Source organism: Anopheles coluzzii, chromosome 3, assembly GCF_943734685.1.
Source record: "Anopheles coluzzii chromosome 3, AcolN3, whole genome shotgun sequence".
NCBI classification, from domain to species: domain Eukaryota; kingdom Metazoa; phylum Arthropoda; class Insecta; order Diptera; family Culicidae; genus Anopheles; species Anopheles coluzzii.
Window position 1 is genome coordinate 42,921,338 of NC_064671.1, and position 26,713 is coordinate 42,948,050.

Sequence of the window (26,713 nt, forward strand, 5' to 3'; positions counted from 1 at the left end):
ACAGCTGTTGAAAAACATCCTGCAAATTTTTAATAATGCTGTCCTCAATTGAAAACTGATACGGAAAACAGTGTAAGTCTCTGACGTCTGTATAGGTCGGTATGCCAAAAAGAAGAATACAAATTAGCTAATACATATTTATAATGATTGGGAATGGCAGTGTTATGCTATTAATGGTACTTTTCAGCAAAACCGTCACATTCCTATCGTACGCCGTTCGATCGAATGTCTCTTGAACGCGACAGCAATATGCCACACGCGATTGCCATATAACATTATGGTGACAATAACCTTCAACTGGTCACAGATGCGGCAGCAGGCACCGATAAAGCATATCTCAGCACCACACGAATTGCTAGTCACAATGCGTAATCGGAATGTCATAAACTACTATTCCGGTATGAGATGCCCCTTAAGAACCTGGATGCAATGAATCAACACTTAATCCAGGGCCAGAACCCAACTCGCTTGCTGTTGCCAATCTCTAGTAGTTGCAAAACAAGTCCATTACACTACGCCTCCGTGTTTGGCATTATTACGCATTTAGACGTTCTCCCGTCCTATTTCGAAAACACCCAACTCGAACCAACTCGAAGTCCACCGCACCCGTTTGCAATGGCGCACGGCGCTTAGATGCGTTGTACCGAGGTATGCACCACGACCAGGGTTCGCGCGCGCCCTGCACTCGTCTGTGTGTGTGCGGTGTTTTTTGGCATCATCCGCTCCCCTGGTACTCGCGCAAAGGAAAAAATGTGAAGAATGCATCAAGCCACGTATGTAGCAATGTATTGGTGCCATTGCACTTGCCTCTGCACTTGTCTTCGCAGTGTATTTGTGGGTTGCAGTGGATTTGTTTTGATAAAGTGTGCATTAGTGCTATCACACTTCCACACAGGGAACACGCTTACATAGAAGCCAACAGGCGCGCCCTTGCACACGCCAATAGAATGCAATGGATGCAGCGGTGCATAGTACACCCCCTCAACTCCGTCTCGCGATGTTAGAACGGGCCTTTCGGTGTGTCAGTGTGTTAATCTAACAGGCAGCAGTACCACCAACAACAAAAACTGTAACTTCGTCGCTGCTGGGGGCACGACTCGCTCTGCCGTGGCCTGCACGTGGTTGTTATTGTTGTCGAAGGCTTGATCTAACGGTTCCGTGGTGGCAAGATCGCGCATTGGCGTGATGCGGCACACAAACACTCCCCTCCGTGTATCATAGAAACAGTAGTGCGGCCGTGTATGTTGGGGGTATGTGAAGTGTTGTTTGCACGTCATCCGCCAAGCTGCACCGACGACTGCACTCGAAACTGCGGTTAGCTGATTGATCACGGTGGAGTTGTCGGCTCACGTGCACTGGTTCTGATGATAAAACGTATTAACTTACGGACGGATTAACATATCATCCAATTTCAATATGGTTTGCTTGTTGAGGTCGAGTTGCTCAGAATTACACATCCGTGGTTTATTTCATTCATTTGAAATAATGAAAAAATAAGTTTGAAGCTCTTTTTATTCAATTTTCTTTTAAATTTTACTGTCAAATAACCAGCTAAATGTCAGTAATTCGTTTATATTTTTTTATAGTTTTGTATAACGCGTGTTATGATTATATTATAGAAAGTCCTAATTTAAGGCTGGACTTTATTGGGCTGCATAAAATTAATTCTTCAAGATGAAGCAGAAACAAAATCCAAAATTGAAAGAAATTGCAACAAATATATCGAGAATATTAATTGTGAATTTGATTGCATTTTAGTTCATTCTAGTAGCAAAAGGGCTTTTCTTAATTTGCGTTACATCCATGCTACCTGCAATCAAAGCTTTGGCCCGTTATGATAGAAGCTCATCCACGCCTGTAGTACGGCCATGCAGGGGCAATATACACCACCACCCCCAAATGGCAAGTACTTTATATCGCAAAGCTACAAAGTAACACTTATCGCTACATCGTCTGGTCTAACTCTAGGCGTTTCTTTCCGCCAAAAGCACACATTTGCGCGTTCCTATATTACCCGCTTATCGACCACGACCGACCATTTCGACAGCCGTCCCAGACGTTACCGTAGCGTCTGCTGGTTGTCAGACTCCCTCGGTCGGCACACGGCGTGCAAACATCGGTGACGTATCACAGTGTCAACAATATCTTCTATTCTCCAGCTCGTGATGGCTAGATTCTCCGGGATTGTAGCAACTCATGCTTCTAATTGAGCAGATTGGTATGTTTGTTTAACGAGCTCGCGATTGTGAAGGCTTTCAATAGCGCAGTCTTCCGCCCTAGCTGGGCTGAAAAGATTCGGTGATATAGTTGTTATAACTGTCTCATCATTCAAGCACCATTGCGCGCCATCATTCTAATTGCTGCTAATTGGCGTTTCTTTCGGGTTTTGGCCGGTTTCTGACACTCCAGTACGCTAGCTGTAGCTAACATGGATAATAATTGAAGCAAAGTAAAAGTTTCGCGCCTTCCGCACTTGCTTTATCGTTAGGAGCAACTTGTATCAATGTCTGCCGGCATTTCTTATCTTTCGTAAGGTGGTGAAATAGCACTGAGAAACGTGCTTTTCAATGGAAATGAGGAATGAGGAATCCGAGTAACTACGTTACCATACAGCAGCGAACAATCGCTGAGCAATTTAATTATATTTCTAAGATTTCTTTTTATTTCAATTATTTACCAACTGTAGTATGGCTTCGTCTCGCGGCGCCTCAAATCACAGTCTCTTGTAACTCTGGTCTGGTGGAGCTAACCTCTCGTACGTTTGCTACTTTCTTTCCAGGCAAAAGCTGACGTCGCCCAAATGGAACCCCTTCAAAGGCATCCGGTTGCGCTGGAAGGAGAAGATCCGCCTGAACAATGTTATCTGGCGCTGCTGGCATATGCAATGTGAGTTTCCATGTCCCTTTTTCCTCGTCTACCTTATCCAAATTTCTCCAGATGGCTTCTAGGGACACAAACTGCACCGTTCGTGTTGCCCCGTGCCATGTTTACCCATCAACTTAGCCCTCCGGTTGCGCCCGTTCGTCTGTACTCGTACCATGGAAAGATTATGCCATATTTACCTTAAAGTCTTGCTCTCCCTGTCTCTCGGTCTCTTCGTCTCCCGCTATCTCTGAAGAGCTTTGCCTGCCCGTTACAGAATATCGACTTAAAATAGATCGTGTCTACGTCGCAATCGTTCGCATCTTCACGCGGGCAAGACGCCCGTATAGTGTAAGATAAACAATCAAAGTATCGCGTGACAAGGGGCCGGTTCACTCCCCACCCGAGGACCATCGGTAGGAGACCTAATCCATCCTCAATTGCTGTGTCCATCGGTCGTTCCGTTGCCCATGTAGCACCGTTCTCTTGCCTCTCATTCCGCAAGCTCTCCTGCGGAGTGGACTCCAGTCGAATGTTCGAATTCGCAGGTGCTATCTGGTTGATAACGAGTTTGGTTCCACCGCCACGGGACAATGTTGCATAAAAATTAGGAAAAACACATACACTAAAAAAACAAAACCCCATCAACAGTCTTATCGCAGCAATGTTCCGGTTTGATCCGGTTTATTTTTTGGCATAATCAACCGAACTCCCCATACGCTGCAATTGGATGCAATTTCATCTAATCAACATTTAAATCCTTCCTGGTTTGCGTTGCATTCCGGCTCGCGCAGTGTCACTATCTTAGACGAGCGTTTTAGCTCCTGAAGCTGCTCATTGGAAATGCTTTCTCAGAGATTGGGGGTTGTTTCGTTGGCAGTGGGGAAGCGTGGTGTATGCATACAGCTCGATCCCTTTTGCTATGCATAGGCCACTGATAAGAAGTGACCAAATATCAGTGGCTGTCGTCCGTTTGGTTAGAAGTGTGTATCTGTGTGTGTTTGTGGGGCAGCAGGCGACTACAATCTCTCGGCAACCTCGGGCTCGGCAGACTCCCTGTTCCCGCACCGTTGTTGATATAGACCGTCCGAAAGACTTTGTGGCAAAACGGGTAACGATCCGCCATTCGCCTCCCCTCCTCAATTGGGTACATCACCCCGGAGCAGCAGGGTACAGCAACAGCAAAACGGTACTGTACACCTGCTACAGCTGCTGGGTCCGGTTGGAAGGGTGACTGTATGTTTGTGTGGAAAAATCCTCCCTTTCTACTAAACGGATGATGCGAGTCATGGGGCAGAGTGTACGCTGGGAAGGAAAACAAGGAGGAAGGGAGTAAGTCTTGATGGATGGTCCGGCACGTTCGTCTAGGAGGGATAGGAGGGAGGGGAGAGAGAGAGAGAAAGGGGACCCGAGTGGCGTTACCGGTAATAGTCGAGCAATCTTCGTTATCAAAAGTCCGCCCGATGGATTTGAGCGCCTCGTCACGGGAACGTTTCAGTCGACGTGTGTTGCACCACTCGCAAATCATATCGCGGGCTCAGTTCACGTTCAACCGAAGACACGGGATCGTCTAGCGTCTAGCGTTTTGCGAAAGCATCTGACATTGGTTCACTGTTTGTTTGTCGCTAAAATTTTTGTCATTTTGCTCGTAACAAGAACAAAATCGTAAGGCGCGAGTTGTGCAGAGGAGGTTGTGATGTTGGCAGAGTTTTCTGTGCAGTGCTTGGGAGGTTGAAGGTTTTTTTTTTCCTGTTGTTAGTAAATAACCAAACTGCGTCAGGGTATTGCGTTCCCGGGGGGTGTGGAGTGCGGGTGGTGTGTCATGGTGTTGTGGCGGTGGCAGAAATAGTATTTGCAAAACAGATTGTGTCGATCGCTTCTGATCCATAGGGCGTGTGAAGTGTGTGTGTGCTTCAGACATTGTGCGAGCCAGTGGAATTATAAACCTATTCCAAGGAGTGTACATCGTTTATAGTGGTACACTGTAGTTGCTACCTCCACCGGATAGATTCCCTTTTTCTTCTCCGTGCTGCGCAAAGACAGCCTGCTGGCTCCGCAAGCTACATCACCAGTTTCACACATGGTACAGAAGATGGGCAAAAGAATTCCTGAATTTTGCGTCCTCCGACGCACCCGGTACAAGAAAAGCCAGAAGAGACGTTTCCGTTTGGTAAATGAAACATGCCTTATTGTTTATCTTATTTTAATAGCTAAAAAAGCGAATGTAAAATTAAAAAAAATACTAATTTGTATGAATTTCTTCTTTACAGTTATCATGAAACGGAAAACTCTAGTCTGTCAGTTTGCTTCCCCTCTAGACGTAGACGTGCACAATACACCGCAGGTATGGAGCTGCTTTGAAAAACAAAAAGCAAAACTAATTGTGTTGTTCTCCTTGTTCCTAAAAAAACACAGGCCATCTTACTTGAAGGAAAGTACTGGAAGCGAAAATGCAACGTAATCAAGGCGGAGTATAAAAAATGGCGACGGTTTAACGTAAACAGAGCACTAGGTGCGACCAACATTGTTGATACGGTAAGTGGTCGAACATTTATTTATATATTTATTTATTTATTTATTTATTCATTTATTTATTCATTTATTTATGTACTTATTCGTTTGTGATAGTTTTTGGCGTTTTATGATATTTTATGATTTTATTCTTATGTATTTTTGACATTTCACATTTGACATGTATTTTAGACATTTCATAATCGCACATTTCACATTTCCATCTTATATTTTACAATCTGATGTATGCGTAAGGCTTGGCGTATTTTTTTAACACCATGAGTCGACACTACGTTAGTTACGATCGTACTGTTTATTGCTTCCGTGGCATGGTTTTGATAATGTTAGCCGGCTTTTTTTTTCGCAACGTGCGAAAAAATCATGCCACCAATCGAGTGTGTCTGTACGCATGTTTCCAAAAAAGAAAAATCGTCAAACCCTCTTATCTGGTGGGGCACGTTTTTATCAGCAATCAAAGTGTAGGCCTTCATTCAGCAAACTGAGCAAACGATTAGATGTGTTTGTGCTATAATGCGTAAGATAGAGTGTACTTGCTTTGGCATATTTTGGGGTGCTTTTTTTTCTTCTTACTCGCTTCTTTCCCTTACCAAAGCTGACCTTGATTTTCTGCGTAAGGTAGTCACTATTCGTGCATGACGTGTACGGTTCGAGCAGATCGTTCAATCATTATGTTCCGATAAGGCAGGGTAGCAGATGGCAACAGAGGTTGGTGTTGTCGAAGGTGCAGTTTAGGCTAAAACAATCGTAGCGTTGAATAGGGTTTGCCTTATTTTATACATGTGTTTCATTTACATCAAAAGCTCCAACAAGCATTAAGCAATACGGCCAAAGCCGTTCTTTCTGAATAAAAAAAAGCTCCACTGGCCAGGAATTAGAAAGAAATGTTCGAATCGTTTCGAAATGTCACTACGTAATCTTCAAAATCATACTTCCGAAATTGTATCAATATCACCAAGTACGTGATCATCGATGTCAGTGCCTGTTAATAATATAAACAGTAAGAGCAACGTTAGCTACATCCATAGATCTTTCAAAACTATGTGCTTACCGTGCAAACGAGTTTGTTGTCCAGAACAAATAATCCACCCGCCATGAAGCGTTGCTGGTTTGTCTGGCTGAGTTTTTGGAGCAGAAACCGATCGATCCACTTCCTCGCTTCAACTCGCTGCATATTCAATGATCCAACATTGTTGCGCACCGCTACATTAACGTCTTGGATCTGTACCAATAAATCATTATTGAAGGAGAGCGAATGAATTGTTGTCTTCTTTAGTTAATATGGTCCGTCGCCATTGTATCTGACCTGATTGTGGCAGCTATCGCACGCGTATCCCACGACGAGCAGCATGAGAAGGAACAAGCTTTCCCACAGCTGCGTGTGCAGCACCGTCAAGCCGGTGACAATCGGGACAAGCCCGTCCACTGTGCTGCAGAACAGAATGAAATACTGACAGCATAGCTGCACCTGAACCTGTACCAGCATCACTAGCAGCAACTCCGAAAATATATGGTTGATTTCGTTCACCAAATTCACGGCCGCTCCATACCGATCCACAATGAGGCACCACTGTCGGGCGGTGTTTACCGATGCGCCAAACTGTTCGACTCGATCCTGGAGCTGCCGGAAATGCATCTTAACAACCAGCACGCAGACGATGTATATGAGGATCGCTATCATAGTAACGTACACCCGGACCGCTTCCAAGATGGTGACATACAACGGGAATTTTGTGCTCGAATTGTATTGACTGAGTATCAGCAGGGAAAGATATAGCATTGTTCCGATCGTGATTGCCGTGGCGAACCTTCCCAGCCAGCGGGAAGATTCGTACCAACTATTGCTGCGATCGCCAAAGAATCGCCAGCTTCTGTCGGTGAATAGTGCATTGAACAGGGCCGTAATTCGCACACGCTTGGTAAATGCGATCAGGTGCATATACACGATGGTTACTGGCAATGTAAGCGTGTGCAACATTTGCAGGAAGTTGAAGATGCGTGACGCATCGCGGCGTTCACCGTTCCATATCTGTAGCCAGTCGAAGCATAGGTGCACACTGGCTAGTGAGATATTAATACCAAACGCTAGAAGAGACAGGTACGGGTTGACTTTAAATTTATTCTCTTTGCGACAGTAGCGACACGGTACCAGATACAACACATTGCTTACGAAGAATAGCACTCGCAATTTTGCACACAAACGTACCATGCCTGTACAAGAAGTGAACCTGGAAAACAACTACAACCTTTTTCAGTAGTTTAAACAACTTTTAAGCTACATTTTTCCACTCGATGTTAATAATAAATAATAGCAATAAATTGGATTGCTTTGCATGATTCTACTAAGTAATTGCTTTAGAATTGCTATAGTAATTAGGTTTGCAATATTTTGCGTATCCTTTGCATTACAACATTTATTTTCGTGTTGTGACAAAGCATTGCTATTACTTTTTTTCTTTCTTGCTTATCTATGGCACTCATCTTAATGAACCTTCGAGTCCGCACCGTTAGCTGTGATGTTAAGGTTTGTGTTTAGGTACGAAAGACGCTCCGGCTGCAGCTGGTCAAACTGTACCAATATAACCAAGTATGTAAAGATGGAGCTAAGCACCTAAGAAGAATAGGATAGTGCATGTTATACCCATTGCTATTATCGTCTATGTGCTATTTCGTCTGCTAGATCACTTGAACTAACAAAAAAGAGCTATTTATAGCAGCTTACCATATGAATCATCGCGTAATCTATATCGAACATTCCGCAGACCGAAAAATTTATTTTGCGGTTCATGTTCTGTAGTAAAAACCGGTGTATCTGCGTTGCTACACGCGAGTTCCGATTTCGATCGTCGTCCAAACGTCGCACGAGTTGAGCCGTTTGTTGAAGCTGTAATATGAAAATAGTGTTGTTTTCAAGCTATAGCAAGCAAGAAAATCGATAAGGTGGATGTACTAACCTCGCCACATGTCCTTTGGCAGCCGGTAACAGTAAGCAGGACAACTGCACCGTAGATAGTCTGCCACAGCTGGCGCAGTGCCCACTGTACGTAATCTATTTCTAAGTTTTCCATAAACAGTGGACGGTCCAGTGCAAGTACCGCGTAGATATCGAACACCAGATAGACCATCTCGATTAGCACGAGCAGAACGATCATCGTCAGTGGCATCGAGAAGCACTGGTCAATCTGTCGTAGCTGTGCCGCGTATAGCTCGAACCGTTCGACGAAATAGTACACTGCCTTTTCCTGCGCAGGGTGACGTCCACAGCTCAGTTTGCCCAGTATCGACAGCTGTCTCATACGTACTCCGATCGCACCCACACATACCCGATGAATGATGCACAGATAGCCGATGCCAAAGATCTTCAGCGCCACGCTCATACTCAGTATGCGAAGGTTCATGTCCCGATGATAGAACATGTTGATAGACATCATCGTCAGCATTCCGAATAGAAGACCAGCAAAGGGGCGCCGATTGTCATACTCCATCTCAGCGCTCTCGTACCGATCAAGCAGCCAGTCATCTTGGAATAGTACATTCATTAGTCGCGTGTACCGGTGCCGCCGGCCAAACGTGTTCAACAACGTACAGGACACAATTGACACGTACACCGCAATCTCGATACTTCCGACCGCAACCATTATGGGTGAAATGTTCTCCAGGTAGAACGCGATCATAAACTTTAGATCGAAGTACCAAAAAGGGACCGTCATGCCGATGCCGAACGCAAACGCTAGGTTGTTGACGGTTCGCCGTTCAAATTGATCGGTTTCTGTGTTGTAGCTGCAGGGTACGAGATAGAATAAGGCCGCGGCTTGGAATATTCTAGCGTGTCGCCTGTAGTAGCTGGACATTGCTGAATTGCCCCGAATAACACCGTAAGAAGCGTACCACGCGAACTGACTGAACTTACACCATAGCACCGTTCGAATTCCCATCCTTTAGCCTGTGACGTCGATTAGCACTAACAGAACATCTGCTGGGTTATTGTGTTATGACTACTTCGGACTTTGACGTACATTAATTAGCTTCGGAGCCTTCAGGATAAAATATTCATGCGCTTGATGGATTTGCGGGTCAACCGACGCGTTCTGTTCTATGCTTTCGGTTCTATTTAATGAGGGGTTTGTAATATCTTTCTGAAATCTTTTCCAAGAAATCTAGCTGACGTCAGAGTTTACATGATGTGGAATGAAGTTGCAGTTCATTGCACACTCTATTTTTATTACAAACTTGTGATTAATTAATACCGAGGACTCTGTACGCAATCACATCAATGTTTATTGAAGTCAAGTCTCCAATCAATCATCCCCGTAAACAGCTATGAAACGTTGCTTTGTTGTAGTCTTCTGATCCCTTTTCCAAATTACTGAACACTTGAACATTGAAAATCGTTGCTCCTATTAAGTTTAAATGTTTTAGTTTAACCACTTTTTGCCCTCTCTCTCTACGGCTGAACAGTTGACACGTTGCTTGTGACATTGTAGCCATCTCCAGATTGGGTTAAATCGGTTTCCAGTTGCTTGAATTGTATTAGTATCACCAGGTACGTTACAATAGAGCTGAAAACCTATGTGATGAAAAAGAATTATTTTAAATTTACGGAATAAATTTCATGAAACCTAAATAGCCTACCATGTAAATGACGGTATTATCGATGTCGAAGAACCCACAAGCTGAGAACTTTTTCTTCTGGTGCAAATTTTTAAGCAAAAACTTTTGTATCTGTTTGGCAGCGCGTGTATTCTGTAGCCGGTAATCGTCAAAGTGCCGTGTACAGAGGGCCGTCTCTTCTACCTAGTTAAACGAGAAAACAGAATGGTTTCATGGTAGCGTAGAACGCATTGGAATGATAAACTTTGATGGGAACATTCGTGTTTGGATCAATTTTGAAGTATACCTCCTCAGACGCTGTACCGCAAGCGGATATACAATAGTACCCTAATGCACCATACACCGTTTGCCACACTTGGCTAAATAACGAATAGAAAAAGTTGTCCGCAACCGGCATCATCGTGCCCGTTTCTATCGTACTGTACACATGTTCTGCCAAATAGATCAGTTGTAACATCACCAACAACAACAACAAGACCAGTACTACCGGGAACGAGTAACAATCGTCAACTTCGCCAATCAGGCGCGAGTAGCGATCGTAACGATGCAAGAAGTAGTCCAAATGTTGCTCCAACTCTTCACTTGCGTACAGAACCTGCAGCTGTTCCATGCGCTGCCCAATAGCTCGCACATGCAATCGATGCACGAAGATCAACATCCAGATCGTAAAAAAGCGTCCCGCCGTCATCATCCTCAGGATCTTAAGTTCTGCTGTTTTTAAGTGGAACAACTTGATAAACATGCCAAAAAGTATGAACAACGCAAACGCTAGCAATTTCCGGTTGTCATTGTAGCGTGCATCTGCTGAATTTGTGGGACTGCAGCGATCCAATATTCGGTCGGGTCGAAACAGCACATTCATCAGCCGTGTGATACGTTGTCGCTTGACGAACACATTTAGTATGGTGCATATCACCACACTAACGTATATTAGCAGCTCGATGCCACCCACCGCTGCAAACACGGTTGTGTATGTGCGCAAAACATTGGTAGCCATAAGGTGAATGTCGTACACCCAGAAGGAAATCGTAAGCACCAGAGCGACACCAAACACTGTTAGATTACTTTTGGTGGCTACAAAATGTCCTAACTCCTCGTTGTAGCTACAGGGTGTGAAGTAGAGCAGCCTTGAGATTTGAAATATTCGACTGTGCTGTCTGTACAACGAAGACATTTCCGGTCAGCTACAGCACAGTTGCATCCATCTGTATGAACTTGTATCTACTGGCCGGCAAAAGTTGAAGTAACAAACGTTCTGTGTGATGCGTTCTATGAACAATTAGACAAATTGCCTTGCAAAGTGCTTTTCACCGTGTGTTTGCTGATATGTTTAAAACATCACATCATTACGTTTTCATTGGGAAGACTGTCCCCGCACATATTGAATGATTACTACTTTGTTTGACGCTTGCTCGCAGGACGGCACAAGTAGTAGGTTACCATACATCAGTTGCGAAAACTGGCTAGTGATGCATCGCTGTACGTTGGTGTAGTGTTCCCATGATAAATGGGAATCACCTGTCCTGTACGGAACACTCGGAACCATTCGTATGTAAAATATGCCAGCTCGATCAATGCCTGCAGAAGCATCCTCAACAGTGGTGCGGATAAGCATTGGTTAATCCGTTCAATCTGAGCGATATTTGGTCCGCAAACATCATATTCAATAGCTGCTTGATCCCTTTTCGATGTACGTAGCTGTTACACACCGCACAGATCGGTACTGTGGCGAACACGGTTAGTTCCACGATAAACACTGTGAGCGTAAAAGCTGACTGGTCAGTGTTGTAACTAGCTAGCACTATGAAAAAATTATGGTAAATGAAACCGATCGAGAAGAGCAATCCGATGGCCAACGATATGAAATTTCAACACCTTTCAATAAAACGATTTTTGGCTGTGTAATACACTTTAAGCCGGTCTCGTGTTACAGTCGTCAACTCGTACGGCTTAACAACATGCCCGTCATGGGCTCAAGCCCCAAATGGATCGTGCCGCTATACGTATGACTGACTATCCTGCTAAGGGGAGTAATCCATAAGTCACTGAAAGCCAAGCTCACTAGTGGCAAGCAGGCCTTGACCGACAACGGTTGTTGAGCCATAAGAAGAGAAGAAGAATACACTATAAGATGATTTTGTGTAGCGATAAAGTCGAGCGCAGGCAGACATTGTTGTGTGGCTTGATCAAAAAATGTTGGGTACGCGGGAAGAATGAAATAGAAAACATGTCACAATAATGGTAATTATTGGCTAGCTTTTGCCTGTAAGTTAAATAAATTATGAGAAGACAGTTTTGTGTTTAGTCACATGTATATGTATCAACATAACTGATTGACGTAACGTTACACACATAGGAATTCTTAGAAGAGCTAACACACAGTGAACATTCATTCAGCGGTGACTCCCTTTTTTATTTAATTCGTGTAGTTGTCCTGCATATTTGTGCTATGATAACTTATTAAGCCATCTTATATTTATAATTCGAACTAATCCTTAGATCAACGACTATTATCACAGAAATTGAAAAGAAATAAAAGGCTTGTCTTATACCAAGCATGCGAGAGGATAAAATCAAATTGGTCAGTCCAGACGTTAAAATGCCTTGCTATTGATAATATAGGATAGCGTGCGTCTTGGTACGGTATTCAGTAAGCTGCGCGATCGAAGGGTTCTAGCAGGTGCTTACATGATAAACTTTCCTAGTAGGGGAGGTGCATCTAATTCATTCTTTAACAATTTGAAGACAAAAACATTTTGAAAACAGCCGGTAGTCCATCAGGACCAAGAGAGAATGAACTATTCAGATTTTGCAGTTTGCATACTCCCAGAGGAAGGGTAGAGATTCAATAATCGAACGTCTACCGCATCGCGTAGTATTTGCTATCGTGTGAAACTAACTTCATTGGTCTGCTTATGAAATTATCTTTGAAACATATTAGAGAACACATGCTCACATGTTACCGGTACATTACAACAAACGACTTAAGCACTAGTAGCCATAACCCGAGGCAGAGGTGAATTATTCCGTTTTTATTTATAATTAGTACCATACCAACAGTACCGCGTTTTTTACACCGTTTTCGAGCCCAAATTAACAATGTTAAGTTGCTTTTGAACATTGTTCTAAAGCAAGGTCCGGGTCTATGAACATGTTGCGGCAACAGTTGTTCAATGGCACCATTTTTGGCATTCATTTTGGGCAACGAAATGAACATAAAAGAAACGAATTCGCGTAATATAAACGTACGTTAATATTGGGGAACGCAAATGTTTACTTGCTATTGAACAATTCATCAGAATTTCAGTTGGCCGTTAAGGCCCGGGTCTATGAAAGTGTTGCGGAAACATTTGTTGCCAAATCGTAAGGACGAACTGTTGCAGGAATATTTTCGGCCCTTTTTGCTCACCAAAACAAAAAAAAAATCTTAACTTAAATTTAAAATGCTAACAACAAATATGCTCACTTAAATTTGTGCACAGTGCCATTGAACAAATGTTGCCGCAACATGTTCATAGGCCCAGGCCTAAATGATTACTTCTAGTTGAACAATGATCAAAAGCAACTTCACATTGTTTACTTGGGCTTGAAAACGTTGTCGGCCGTATCGGGGAGTTCGTTCGTTCCCGGGAACGTTCGTCGCGACGCTCATTTTCACTCATTTCATAGCTCTCTATGATCAAAAATTAGAAAACCGTCTAGGTTTTGTTCTGCCCAATCTAGTGGTAGGGGAAGGTAGGTAAAGACGGACACTGCGGGTAAGATGGACACTTCTCATAAATGCATCAAAATGATAATTTTCAAAAAAAAATCAACAATGCAGCATCCTAACTTAATGTTAAACAACACCTTTGAGAACATTTTTGGCATATTATATGCAAAATTGGTTAAATCCACGAACAAAACAAATTTTCAATCGTGCGCACCCTTGTGGATCTAATTTGACTACTACGGATCTTAAGCTCTACAACTTGTATTCTTTATATTTCCGGAAGTTTTATTTCATGAATGAGTTGTCGTGATCATTAATGAAAAAACTGGCGAAAGAACGAGAATGAAAGCAATACTAAATATTGTTTTCTGGTGGTTTAAACATCCTGACACCAAAGCGGGAAAGACGGACACCTAGTCGTAGGGAAAGATGGACACCAGATTTGTTTGCTTTATTTTACTTCTTATATCAATTGGTGATGAATAGATTTCTTCAAATACCTTAAATACGGGTATTCCGAAGTTTTAAACCAATCAGCAACTTAAGAAAGTATTGAAATATGCAAGAAATAAAACACCGGTCAAAATAGTAGCCATTCGTTACGCCTATTACTCGCTCGACGCTGATGTGGCACTTTACGAAATCCAATATCTTGTCACGACTTGGACAACTTTAAGCAATAAAAAGATGAGGCATTAATACGACATTGTTCAGGAATAGATGAGAAATTATATAGGATTACAAATATCAAATGTTGAATTTTGACATGGTAGAAAATGGATTAAACTAATAACAAGTCCCTCAAAAAATACTGGGGTCGTGGTCTTTTTGCGGAATAATTTCCTTAAAGGAAGTTCTAGACTGTTGTTCTGTAAGCTGGAGTAACGTCAGCTGTAAGTGCGCGACATTTCAATAATACTGTAAAACTCTTCACTTTCCAACGTTTTCCACAGGTGTCCATCTTACCCTTCATGGGGTCCATCTTTCCCATATCAGGTTTTTCATTCATGAAAAAAACGCAAAAATCGATGGAAACTTAAAAGTTTCAACACATTTTCTGATAAAAAATGAGTGTAAGATAAGATGTGCACATTTTCATGGTCGTTGCATATGTACATCCCTAGATTTTTACCATTTCCCTTAACGTATCCGTCTTTACCTACCTTCCCCTACAACCCTGTCCACTCACGAGCGACGAACGTTCTTCGACGAACGACCACCCCGATACGGCCGTGTATCTTCTTTGCAATGGATTGAATGTAACGACCTTTTAAAAATCGGGTGTGATACCGATATACGTTGTTAGCGACCATAAAATTCACTTTGGCTTGCAGGTTTCTATTTCTTTTAAATTGTTGATAAAGAGTAGTCTTTGTTAAGGCATTATTGACATTCTTACTCATATAAATTAAATTGCTCATACCATTGCACAATCCACTTTACGCAAACATATCTTCTAAATTTGAGGAATAAATAAAGATGTTCAAAGATGCAGTTCATTTACACTCTATTTTTGTTACAAACTTACAAAAAATAACAATTACGCAATGTATCTTTAAACCACATCCATATTTATTTAAGTCAAGTTAACCTTTTGCTAATTACTGAACACTTGAACATTGAAAACCGTTGCTCCTGTTAAGTTTAAATGTTTTAGTTTAGCCACTCTTTGCCCTCTCTCTCTCTACGGCTGAACAGTTGACACGTTGCTTGTGACATTGTAGCCATCTCCAGCTTGTGTTAAATCGGTTTCCAGTTGCTTGAATTGTATTAGTATCACCAGGTACGTTACAATAGAGCTGAAAACCTATGTGATGAAAAAGAATTATTTTAAATTTACGGTATAAATTTTATGAATCTAAAAAAGCCTACCATGTAAATGACGGTATTATCGATGTCGAAGAACCCACAAGCTGAGAACTTTTTCTTCTGGTGCAAATTTTTAAGCAAAAACTTTTGTATCTGTTTGGCAGCGCGTGTATTCTGTAGCCGGTAATCGTCAAAGTGCCGTGTACAGAGGGCCGTCTCTTCTACCTAGTTAAACGAGAAAACAGAATGGTTTCATGGTAGCGTAGAACGCATTGAAATGATAAACTTTGATGGGAACATTCGTGTTTGGATCAATTTTGAAGTAAAATTATACCTCCTCAGATGCTGTACCACACGCGGATATACAATAGTACCCTAATGCACCATACATCGTTTGCCACACTTGGCCAAATAACGAATAGAAAAAATTGTCCGCAACCGGCATCATCGTGCCCGTTTCTATCGTGCTGTACACATGTTCTGCCAAATAGATCAGTTGTAACATCACCAACAAAAAGACCAGCACTACCGGGAACGAGTAACAATCGTCAACCTCGCCAATCTGGCGCGAGTAGCGATCGTAAAGATGCAAGAAGTAGTCCAAATGTTGCTCCAACTCTTCACTTGCGTACAGAACCCGCAGCTGTTCCATGCGCTGCCCAATAGCTCGCACATGCAGTCGATGCACGAAGATCAACACCCAAATCGCAAGAAAGCGTCCCGCAATCATCACCGACAGGATCTTTATTTCTGCTTTTTTGAAGTAGGATAATTTGATACACATGCCAAATAGTATGAACAACACGAACACTACCAACTTCCGGTTGTCATTGTAGCGTGTATCTGCTGAATTTGTGGGACTGCAGCTATCCAATATTCGGTCGGGTCGAAACAGCACATTCATCAGCCGTGTGATACGTTGTCGCTTAACCAACACATTTAGTATAGTGCACATCACCACACTAACGTATATTAGCAGCTCGATGCCACCTACCGCTGCAAAGACGGTTGTGTACGTATGCAGAAAATTGGTAGCCATGAGATGAATGTCGTACACCCAGAAGGGAATCGTAAGCACCAAAGCTGCACCCAAGAATGCCAGATTTCTTTTGGTGGCTTCAAAGCGTCCCAACTCCTCATTGTAGCTACAGGGTGTGAAGTAGAGCAGCCTTGAGATTTGAAATATTCGACTGTGCTGTCTGTACAACGAAGACATTGTCGGGTCAGCAACAGCAAAGTTCCTTCCATCTGCATGGTCTTGTATCTACTGGCCGGCAAAAGTTGTAGTAACAAACGTTCTGTGTGATGCGTTCTATGAACAATTAGACAAATTGCCTTGTGCGTGGGACATTGTGTTTTTCACCGTGTGTCTGTTTATAACATCACCTCATTATGTTTTCATCGGGAAGGCTGCCCCCGCACTTGTTGAATGATTATTACCTCGTTTGACGCTTGTTCGCAGGACGGCACAAGCAGTAGCAATACGTTGCCATACATCAGCTGCCAAAACTGGCTAGTGATCCATTGCTGTACGCTGATATAGTTTCCATTTACCACCTGTCCTGTACTGATCACTCGGAACCATTCGTACATAAAATATGCCAGCTCGATCAATGCTTGCAGAAGCATCCCCAGCAGTGGTGCGGATAAGCATTGGTTAATCCGTTCAATCTGAGCGATGTACTGGCGAAATCTTTCCAAGAAGAGGCAAAGAAGTTGTTCGAAATCGTGCTCGTGCTGATGGTCCAGAAACAGCACCCTCAGTTGCTGCATCCGCAAGCGTACCATACTGACGCACAGATAGTACAGATATATGTATTGTGTCGTTAGCAGAAACCGTGATATCAACGTAAGCTCCAGAAACGTATGCATGGTGTGTATCATATTTATATAATTGTAAAAACAAATCAATGCCACGATCGCATACAAAACTTTCACGTAGCGATTCGCAATACTAAAGGGTTGGACACTTTTGTTCCCATAAGTACCACCCAAATCTAGCACATTTTGGTCGGCAAATAACATATTCAACAGCTGCACGATCTCTTTGCGATGTACGAAGCTGTTACACACCACACAGATTGGTACTGTGGCGAACACGGTTAGTTCCACGATAAACACTGCTAGTGTAAAAGCTGACTGGTCAGTATTGAAATTCGGTAGCACTATGAAAAAATCATGGTATATGAAACCAATCGAGAGGAGCAACCCGATGGCGAACGGTATGAGATTTGAACGCTTTTCAATGAAACGATGTTCGACTGCATCGTAGGCTACGGGCAGATAATACACCGATGACATGATTTTGAACGTGTAGCGATTAAGTCGAGCGCAGGCAGACATCGTTGATGACTTGACCACAGCCTTACCACGAATCACGAATGTCGTGTACGCTTCATGGTAGAATGAAATAAACCACATGCCACAATGTTGGTGATTATCGACTAGATATTGGGTGCAATGTAAATAAGTTATGAGAAGACAGGGTTTTGTTTATTCACATGTATATGTATCAGCATAACTGTGTAACGATACGTCAATCAGTCAAGAATCTTGAAGGATAATTTCCTGCTATGGGCTAATTAGGCCAGAATGACTTTTCACGATAAAAAAAAACCTTTAATTTACCTGAATTGATGTAAGATTACCAGTTATCCCGATCATACAGATGATTATTGGGTATATCATTTGCCAGATCTGTCTGAATAATAACCCAAACTTATCCCAAACCGACATAACATCCAGTAAATTATAGTTATCGTATACATCGTAAGCTGCAACGGTTCGTTCGAGCAGAATTAGTAACAGAACGTGAATTAAGGGTATGGCAAAGCACCGATTGATGCATTCGATCAACTCGTAGTAGTACTCGAATCGTTTTATAAAGAGCTCAACCTGATGTTCCACATTTAATTTCGGACCATTTATTGTGAGCTGCAGCAGAGAATGCAACTGCTTCATACGCTCCTCAATAACGATCACACACGCGCGGTAAAGCTCCACCATCACGAACATGCCACAAAATCTGAGCAAAATTAACCAGTAGAGCTTAAAAATGGTAGAATTTGCAGCATACGCAAAGTTGTAGAAGCTGTTCAAGATCACCAGCAATGCCAACGTTCCCATGCTGCCATTGTGTCGCGTTTGTAGATTGAGCTTGGTCACTATTCCTTTCATCACTACCCACTGTAGTAACCAATCTTCCTTGGCGAATAGGCTGTTAAACAAGTGTACAAACGAGTCCCGATGGTAGAACGCATTCCAGATAATTACAACCAGCATTAAGGCGTATGTCACTAGGTAGATCACTATCACACCTAACATCACAAACGACATGTAGCCGATGGAAATTTTAATAGCATTCAAGTCTAACCACAGACACAAACTGTGAAGCACAATATTTAACACTAAAGCGACCATGTTGGTCCACGATTTTTCAAACATATGGGTACGAAAGTTGTACCTACAGGGCAGTATGTACATAACGGTTGCTACGGCGAACAACCGTTGGTAACGCTTCACGAGTGAGGACATTTTGTCAACTGTAGTGCATTTCCAGAAAAAAGAGAATGAGTACCATAAAATAATACTAAGAAATGTGTACCAGAACAGATGTTCTAACATGATTCATACCGAAATTATTGAGCTTAGGTTAATTTTATTAATTAATAATCTAATTAAATGATAGCTGAAGACCTACATCAAGGTTGAGTTTTGTTGCATTATATTTCCGTGTTGAATGTATCACTGTGTGTGTGCTGGACTATTAGGAACATACGATGCGTTAATATAGTAGATGCAAGCAATAGTAATGGCCATTACCCAATTTAATTGATTGTTTCATTTGCAACATTATAATTTTGATATGCTTCGTATCAATGTTTGGCTCATAAACAGTCGTCTGTTGGATGAGTTCTGGTTATCCGCTAGCAACTACCAAATGCTTTTTCGATTCCCATCCATAGTGTCTTTCCGTGTGTATCGAAAACGACTAGATTGAATTCCGAACACATCAGTGCAAGGGTTACAAAAATAATGAAAATTATTTTTATCTCATAATTCCTTTCCAATGCACGTAATAAATTTGTTGAAATATAAAAAAAAATTGTATAACGTAAAAAAATCATCAAAAAAAAACTTTATTTTCAAACATAAACTTTTAAAGTAACATGAATTCAAACATGTTACTTTTCATTTTAAGCTATCAATCAGATCACTTGGTGACTTGACTACAGGTGGGCTTGTAGCTCTGATTTTAGTCGCTATAAGAGAGGCGATTTTTATGAAGATTGGCTGGAAGGGTATTTCTAAGTATATAAATACTGTTCACAATATATGCCAGTTCAACCATATTGATACATTAAATCACACCAATATCAACATAAAATTGATTATTCTGCAGTGATTAAGCCAACCTACTTAGTGTCATGATCAGTTATTGTCATTAGTATTGCGTACTAATTTTTGTTAGCTGACACAAATTTTCAAAATATCAGAGGTCTATGATCAGTTAAAAATAAACTTCCACTAGCATTCTTAAGTAAAACGTTTCTTAGATTTAATAAAATCAATTTTCCATTAAACTTTGTAACATAACATAACATAATCCCAAAAATGAAACGAATGACACTGTTAACGATCCGATTTATGCATCATATAATATCACATAAAAACTAGATTGCGGCTCGTGTTACTATTTTAAGTACCATTTTGGTCCACTCGGTCAAATGAGTTTGACATCGCTGGACTAGACAATTCCTGTTAGACTGTATGGCAGACCTGTGTATAGAGATTCTTAAAACTACAGCCTAGCAAAATAGAGAAATGATGACTCTGAATTGTGGATGCCCAGAATAGCTCCCAAATTTTTCATGATCATAACTCACCTGGGTCAAAAACTTACTTCTGAATTTGCTTCTTAAATTTGAACTCAATTAGGCTCTAGAATGTTTGTTTTTTTTTATGAAGTGAATTGATTTTGAATTGATGAAATCGAACGACACGTCTCACCATAAAAATGACCAATCTACCTGCATATTCCATTTAATTTCTTACCATTTTTCTTGTCCGCTCGCAAGATGAAACTGTCAGCACCAAAAAGTGGCAGTACATCGATTGCCAGAACTGGCTGAATGCCCAATCCGTAAAACCATTATACATTTCACTATCCGGTGAACCGGCGTCGTACGTGTAAAAGCACTCGAACACAAGATATGCCAGCTCTACCATTCCCAGCGCCAACATAGTGACGATTGGAAGAGAAAAGCATCGATTGATCTGTTCTATTAGCATCACGTATCGTTCAAATTTTGCCATAAAAAGTCCGAGGAAATACTCAAACTCGTCCTCGGTTTGTTTGTGATGGAAAAGCATTTTCAGCTGCTCCATCCGCAAGCCCACCATGCTGACGCACATATGGAAAAGATACAGGAAGTGTATCATACCCGTATACCGTAACACAAACGTTGTGGTCAACATTTTGTGTGAGAGCGTTTCCAATGCAAAAAGGTTGCACAATTCGAGAGTTACCAGCAGTATGCTCAAGACGCTGATGTACAGAAAATACGCACCGCTCATCGTGACGTTTGTGGTATCGAGCACACTATCGTCTGCAAAAAGAACGTTCAACAGGTCTGTCCATCGCTTGCGATAGAATAAATTGTTCAACACTACACAGAACGGCACGATGGTGTACAGTAGCAGTTCTAGCAGTACGATTGCAAATGCAAACGGTGGTAGGTTTGCGAAAAAAACATTTTGAATAAAAATATCATGATAAAAGAAGGTAAACGATAGTAATATTCCAACGCCAAACGAAACGAGATTGGTGCGCTGCTGGACGAAACGTTGTGTCGTTTGGTTGTAGCTGACGGGTAGAAAGTAAATCGCTGTAACGATGCGCAATGTAAAATGGTTCTGGCGAATGTACATAGACATTATGTCAACCGTGTCTGTTTGATGATAGAATGTTACTATCCGAATGTCATTCTTGTACTGGCCATACAGGGGTGACTTTAACCAACTCATGGATGTTAGGCGAAGTGGCTGGCTAATAAATAATTAATGTAATGTGCCTCTTTTGAGCGCGTGCAAATGTTAATCTCACGCATATGTTAATCTACGTTTCGAAGCTATCAAAAGAACGCATCAAGACCCAACGATTAATTGTAGACGTCTGGTATTGATTATGACTGAAAGCTAATGGACGAATCAACTAAAAAAATGAACATACATTTGGTAACTGGTTGTAGTAAATTACCTGCAAACTTGTTGCATTGCAATTGATTGCCAACAGCACCATCAGCACAATGTACGTAATTTCCCACACCTGCCTGTACAGTAGCCTATAAAAGTCCCATAAGATCATTTTACTCTCTCCCCTTAAATTTTCAAACACATCGTACGCTGCTACAGTTCGCTCGAGCACGATAAGCAGCAGTGTGTGAGTTACCGGTACGGAAAAACACTTATTCACACTATCGATCAGTAAATAGTAACGTTGAAAACGGTCCAAAAACACGTGCACAACATGTTCGACACAGGCGGTAGTATTGATTTCTTCCATTTGCGTTAGCAATACTTGGAGTTGCTTCATACGCTTTCTGATGATGCGTACACACACCCGGTATAGCTCAAGTATTAGGAACATGAAGCAGAATCTAAGCAAAATGATCATGTCCATCAAAACCATGCTGTGATCGTTGACAAATAGGGCATTGTACATGGCGTACAGCAATACCAGTACGATTAAACACACTAAACCTCCCGTGCTTTGCGTTGAGCGGCGCTGCTGGGATGATCCTTGCATGGCAACCGATTCAAGCATCCAATCGTCACGCGCGAAAAGACTGTTCAGCAGTTGCACGAAGCAATCTCGATTGTACACTGCGTTTATGATAATGCAGAATATTAGCAGATTGTATACGGTCACATCGACCGTCAATATTCCCACCAGCACTATCGGTAGCGTGGCGTAGAATTTCAGTATCATTCCAAAATCATACCACACGAAACCACCGAAAAACACTACATTGCATACACAAACCAACGTGTTTCGGTAGGAACAGTCAAACAGTCCGGTACGGATATTGTAGCTACACGGTATCAGGTATCCAATCGAAGCGACGGCCAACAGCAGTCGATAACGCTTCAACAAGTTTGACATCCTGTTAAACAATAAGCAAAATTGTGGTAGCCACACACAAGGCCCTATACGAGAGATGGACGGGAGGAGGTTAATCAAACTAATTGAAAATGGACGTATGTCCACTGGCTGCATCAACATATGTAATCGATTTCAAAGAAAGCTGGACCATATGTCACGTGCATTGATTGCATTGCGGTATTTCTGCTTTGGAAGCTTCCTAGGGGTAGAAAGTCTTACATTGTACTTACGAGATAGACGATATAGGATAGTCCCGCTTGCTGCTATACAAAGCCTGAATGAATTCCATTCCCACCCAGACCGTCCCGACGTAGCAAAGGACTATCTATCTAGTTACGTGATACTTTTTAGGCTAGGAAGCTCATATAGACCAAAATGATAGAATAAGTCGTTATGCCAAACAATAAGCAGTCTTGTTTGGTTTGAATGCGTTAATGACTAAATATGCTTGTTTTTTGATGATCTTACTGTACTGCTTGTTGCAGATTAGCATAAATCGACCACTTACCAATGAAATTACAACACAAACTATAAATCTCATGGTACAAGTAAGAGACTTGGACATAATAAAACGATACACGGTGCACCGACAATGTTTTACCCAACGCACACAGTCATATTCAACGTACTCCAGTGTTTCGGCTTAGCCGTAGTAGTAATTAAGCGGGCATCCAAAGCTCACCCAAAGAGCGGAACGGCGAGACACTTTCACATGTTAATGTACTATTATCGCCATTAATCAATCTCGCAACAATCCTTTACATTATGATGTTAGAAGTCGTAAAACAATTATTTACATTCTGATTGACGCATAACGTAATAAACACAATGAACATATGATTTATTTTTTGGTTTACTGTGATGGATGAATTTAATACGTTTCGTTTGTCAAATTACTCATCATATGAATGCAATGATCACATTTTATTGAAAAAAATGCTTACCTTTTGCTTTAAACACTCGCTCAACAGCAACGGGACAATAAACTTCTTGAAATCAAACAGTAACCATAAAGCTCCAACTGCGATTAAGCTCATATCTAAATCACTGCCGTCATATAATAAACCACCCAAGTCAACCAACGATATGGCACACTCCAGTACGAACAATGATGTGAATAGTACCACAATAGGACCACAGTATTGGCTTAGGTCTTTGCGTACATGGATCGTCACACGATCGTACACATCCCACAAGATGGGTGAGATCAGTTCCGGGGCAATGGCTCGCTCGTCGGAAGCTTTTAGCAGTAAATCAATAATGTGAGAAAGCTGCTCTATGCCAACCAGCATTACCACACAACACAGCCCTAGTGTCCAGCCGAGAGCTAAATCCATCGCTAAATAAATACATACGGAAAGCTGGAGGTGAACGAATTCATCAATAACCCAATTTTTCATAAAGTAGGAACAGAAAAAGAAACTGACACATGCAATTCCATCCCATCGCATGATGAAGGAAAAATAGGTCGCTTCTGTATAGCAGGGTGGTTCTTTGCCAACCAGTAGAGCTAGTCGCCGAAGAATGGAATCGTTTATCAGCAATGCATTCAAACTGTTTGCAAGTTGGTGATGCTTGCAGTAGCATTGCAATGGTAGAATAATATAGATGGTGTTTGTAATTATTGTGTTAATGATGAAAATAGTTATATCAAAAATTTTACTGTCAAACTTATACACGGAGTAGTCCATGGGACTGCGCCATATGAGATAGCCTGAGCTAATCAGAGCAACAGCAAATAGGCAGCTGAACTTAAATCTAGCGTTCTGCACACTATTGAAAGTATGCTTTTCTGAGTCGTATTTCACCATGGTTAAACCTAGCCTTCCCATATACGCCAGTTGTACCCGTATGCAACGCATTGCGTCTGTTCACTTGTACACGTGGTTCACACTTTCCAGACGTGCTCTGTAGCCTTCAGCCCTAGAACTGTTCTTGTTCTTTCTGTGCATTGAGAGCTTTATATATATATGTGTATAGCAGTCCAATGTACCCATAATTACGCTTTCAACAGTAATTAATCATCTGACGATCCTTTCTGTTATCAACATCTCACTACGTTCATTTACTTCCCATATTCGTAACGAGCGGCCTGCGATTCAAATGTCCTCTTCGTGTACATTGTGGAACATGGTAGTATGACGCTTCCTTATTTAAATAAGTTGATTAACAATTATGAATTGTTTCGTATGTTGCTGATTTTTTTTAAGTTACATTTCATTATTTACATTGATAAAATCGTAGCCCCACCGTGTTCTTCAGACATGCACAACAACAATTTTTCAATACTTTTTGTACGAAAGCACTGTTTTAAAATTAAAGAAAAAAACGTTCAGAGGTCATTTAGCCATTTTTTAAACGTATCAAACTTATTAATGGAAGCGTTTAAAACTATTCGAAAATTAACAACTTAAAAGTCATGCGTGATATTTTTCAAAGTAGGAATCATAAACTGGCTAAGGCTTATTTATGATATTTCAAATTCTTGGTATATCAATAGAACTACTGTCAGTAGAATACACTGTTGTACGAAAAGTTATATATGGACAGTTATATGCTCAACAAAAAATAAAATAAAATAAAATAAAGGATTTTAAAATACTTATATTAACAAATATTATACTCTCTCATTATAATTATTAAGCCACGGATAAGCAGTAAAGATTTAAAATCATTTGTGTATGAAACTGCAACGCACATTTCGCGTAGGTCTGTAAATTTCCCCTGTCAATTTGGTCTCCAAATCAGCCAACACCGTATCTCACCTATTTGGATTATTTTGGGCTTGATTGTTTTCTTGGTACAGTCAGCAAGTCATCCGATTGATAGACAATTGATTGTTATGTGTCTAATCTCGAATGGATAGAGCCTCTCACCACGTACGCAGATCTAGATATTCTGTATCAAACTTAGTCCAAGTCCATCTCAGGAATAATAGCAAAATGAAATTGATATCTTTAACTAGCATTTTCTTATCAAAACGAGATTTAAACATAATTATCAAAGGGTACCAAAGGGTACCAACGGCACTCGCGAAGTAATGTAGCCGGCGAAGTAAAAAGTTTTAGATCCCTGTATTAGACGATACAACCGCTTTGGTTCTATGATGTCATGTCCTCGATCGTTATACACATCATATCTTGCAAATTCTACTACAGTGGAATCCCTCATAACGAGTTTAATCCGTTCCGAAAAACTCGTTATGTGGGAGGCTCTTTTTTACACAATTTGTATGAAAAGTAAAATAATTGGTTTCAGGTCAAGAAAAATGCAGGTATATAGAGCTTTTATGCATCACAAATATACGGAACACCTTCAATAGGCAACTGTAATGGATTGATCAATTCTTCGTTTCGAAATTCTAGCCTTCACCCGCAAGTAAATCAAGAATGCATGCAAGCACAGTCATCAATATACATCACACTTGTGACACACGCTTCTTAGGGATGTACCCTATACAGTAAAAATCCACATCCTGTTTACTTCCACGGCCGGGCCCGAAGAAAGGCTCCTTTAATTGTCAAATAAAAAGTAACTCTCAGAAAAACTCACAGCTTCGCTATCTGACCTGTAAAGAGTTATCTGGAGTGGTCGCGCCCACGGCTTTTTTCGATATTTGTATGACTTAGTGAGTTTTGGACTGCCAGTGGGCGTTAATGTGTCACCTCCCTTACACTTTTCCTCCACACTTATATACTAACCCTTATGGAAAAGCTTGATATTTAACGATTCTTAGTATTGAAACTAAACAAACATGAAATTGCTCGTTATGCGAGGTTTTACTCGCTGAGAGGGGTATTTGTAGAGCATTTTGATTTGCTCGTTATACGAAAAACTCGTTATAACGGGTACTCGTTATGAGGGGTTTCACTGTATGTAAAATAGTTTTTGAGTACTGTTCGCTCCGATGTTATTTTTTTAAAACAAAGATTATATCGTGTTAAACATTCAAATATTTATTTAAATATATTTTATTCAATAACCAATGCTTCGAGTTCCATTAAACTTCTCCATTGCAATCAATA

The 26,713-nt window shown here is 41.3% G+C and overlaps 2 protein-coding genes across 5 annotated transcripts in view; one reads left to right on the forward strand and one right to left on the reverse strand.

The window, feature by feature from the left end:
* LOC120956911 (protein WBSCR14 homolog) overlaps positions 1-26,713 on the forward strand; it is a 60,182-nt gene that overhangs the window by 6,911 nt on the left and 26,558 nt on the right. Inside the window, exons 2-4 of one of the 2 annotated variants that reach the window (XM_040378728.2) lie at positions 2,780-2,886; positions 5,133-5,206; positions 5,278-5,397. In XM_040378728.2, coding sequence (XP_040234662.2) covers positions 2,780-2,886; positions 5,133-5,206; positions 5,278-5,397 — 301 coding nt within the window. Of the gene's footprint in view, positions 1-2,779; positions 2,887-4,409; positions 5,033-5,132; positions 5,207-5,277; positions 5,398-26,713 lie in introns of those variants that run through there. The other variant, XM_040378729.2, reaches the window with a different exon arrangement.
* LOC125907450 (uncharacterized) lies at positions 9,848-19,608 on the reverse strand. Of its 3 annotated transcripts, none has more exons than XM_049609756.1 (2): positions 15,587-19,608; positions 15,305-15,521 (listed from the first exon to the last, which is right to left on the reverse strand). In XM_049609756.1, the coding sequence occupies exon 1, from the start codon at positions 17,942-17,944 to the stop codon at positions 16,922-16,924; it is 1,023 nt and encodes a 340-aa protein (XP_049465713.1). In that variant the 5' UTR covers positions 17,945-19,608; the 3' UTR covers positions 15,305-15,521; positions 15,587-16,921. The 3 variants fall into 2 exon arrangements, with proteins under 3 accessions (XP_049465714.1, XP_049465713.1, XP_049465715.1); XM_049609757.1 differs by lacking the exon at positions 15,305-15,521 and adding an exon at positions 9,848-9,958.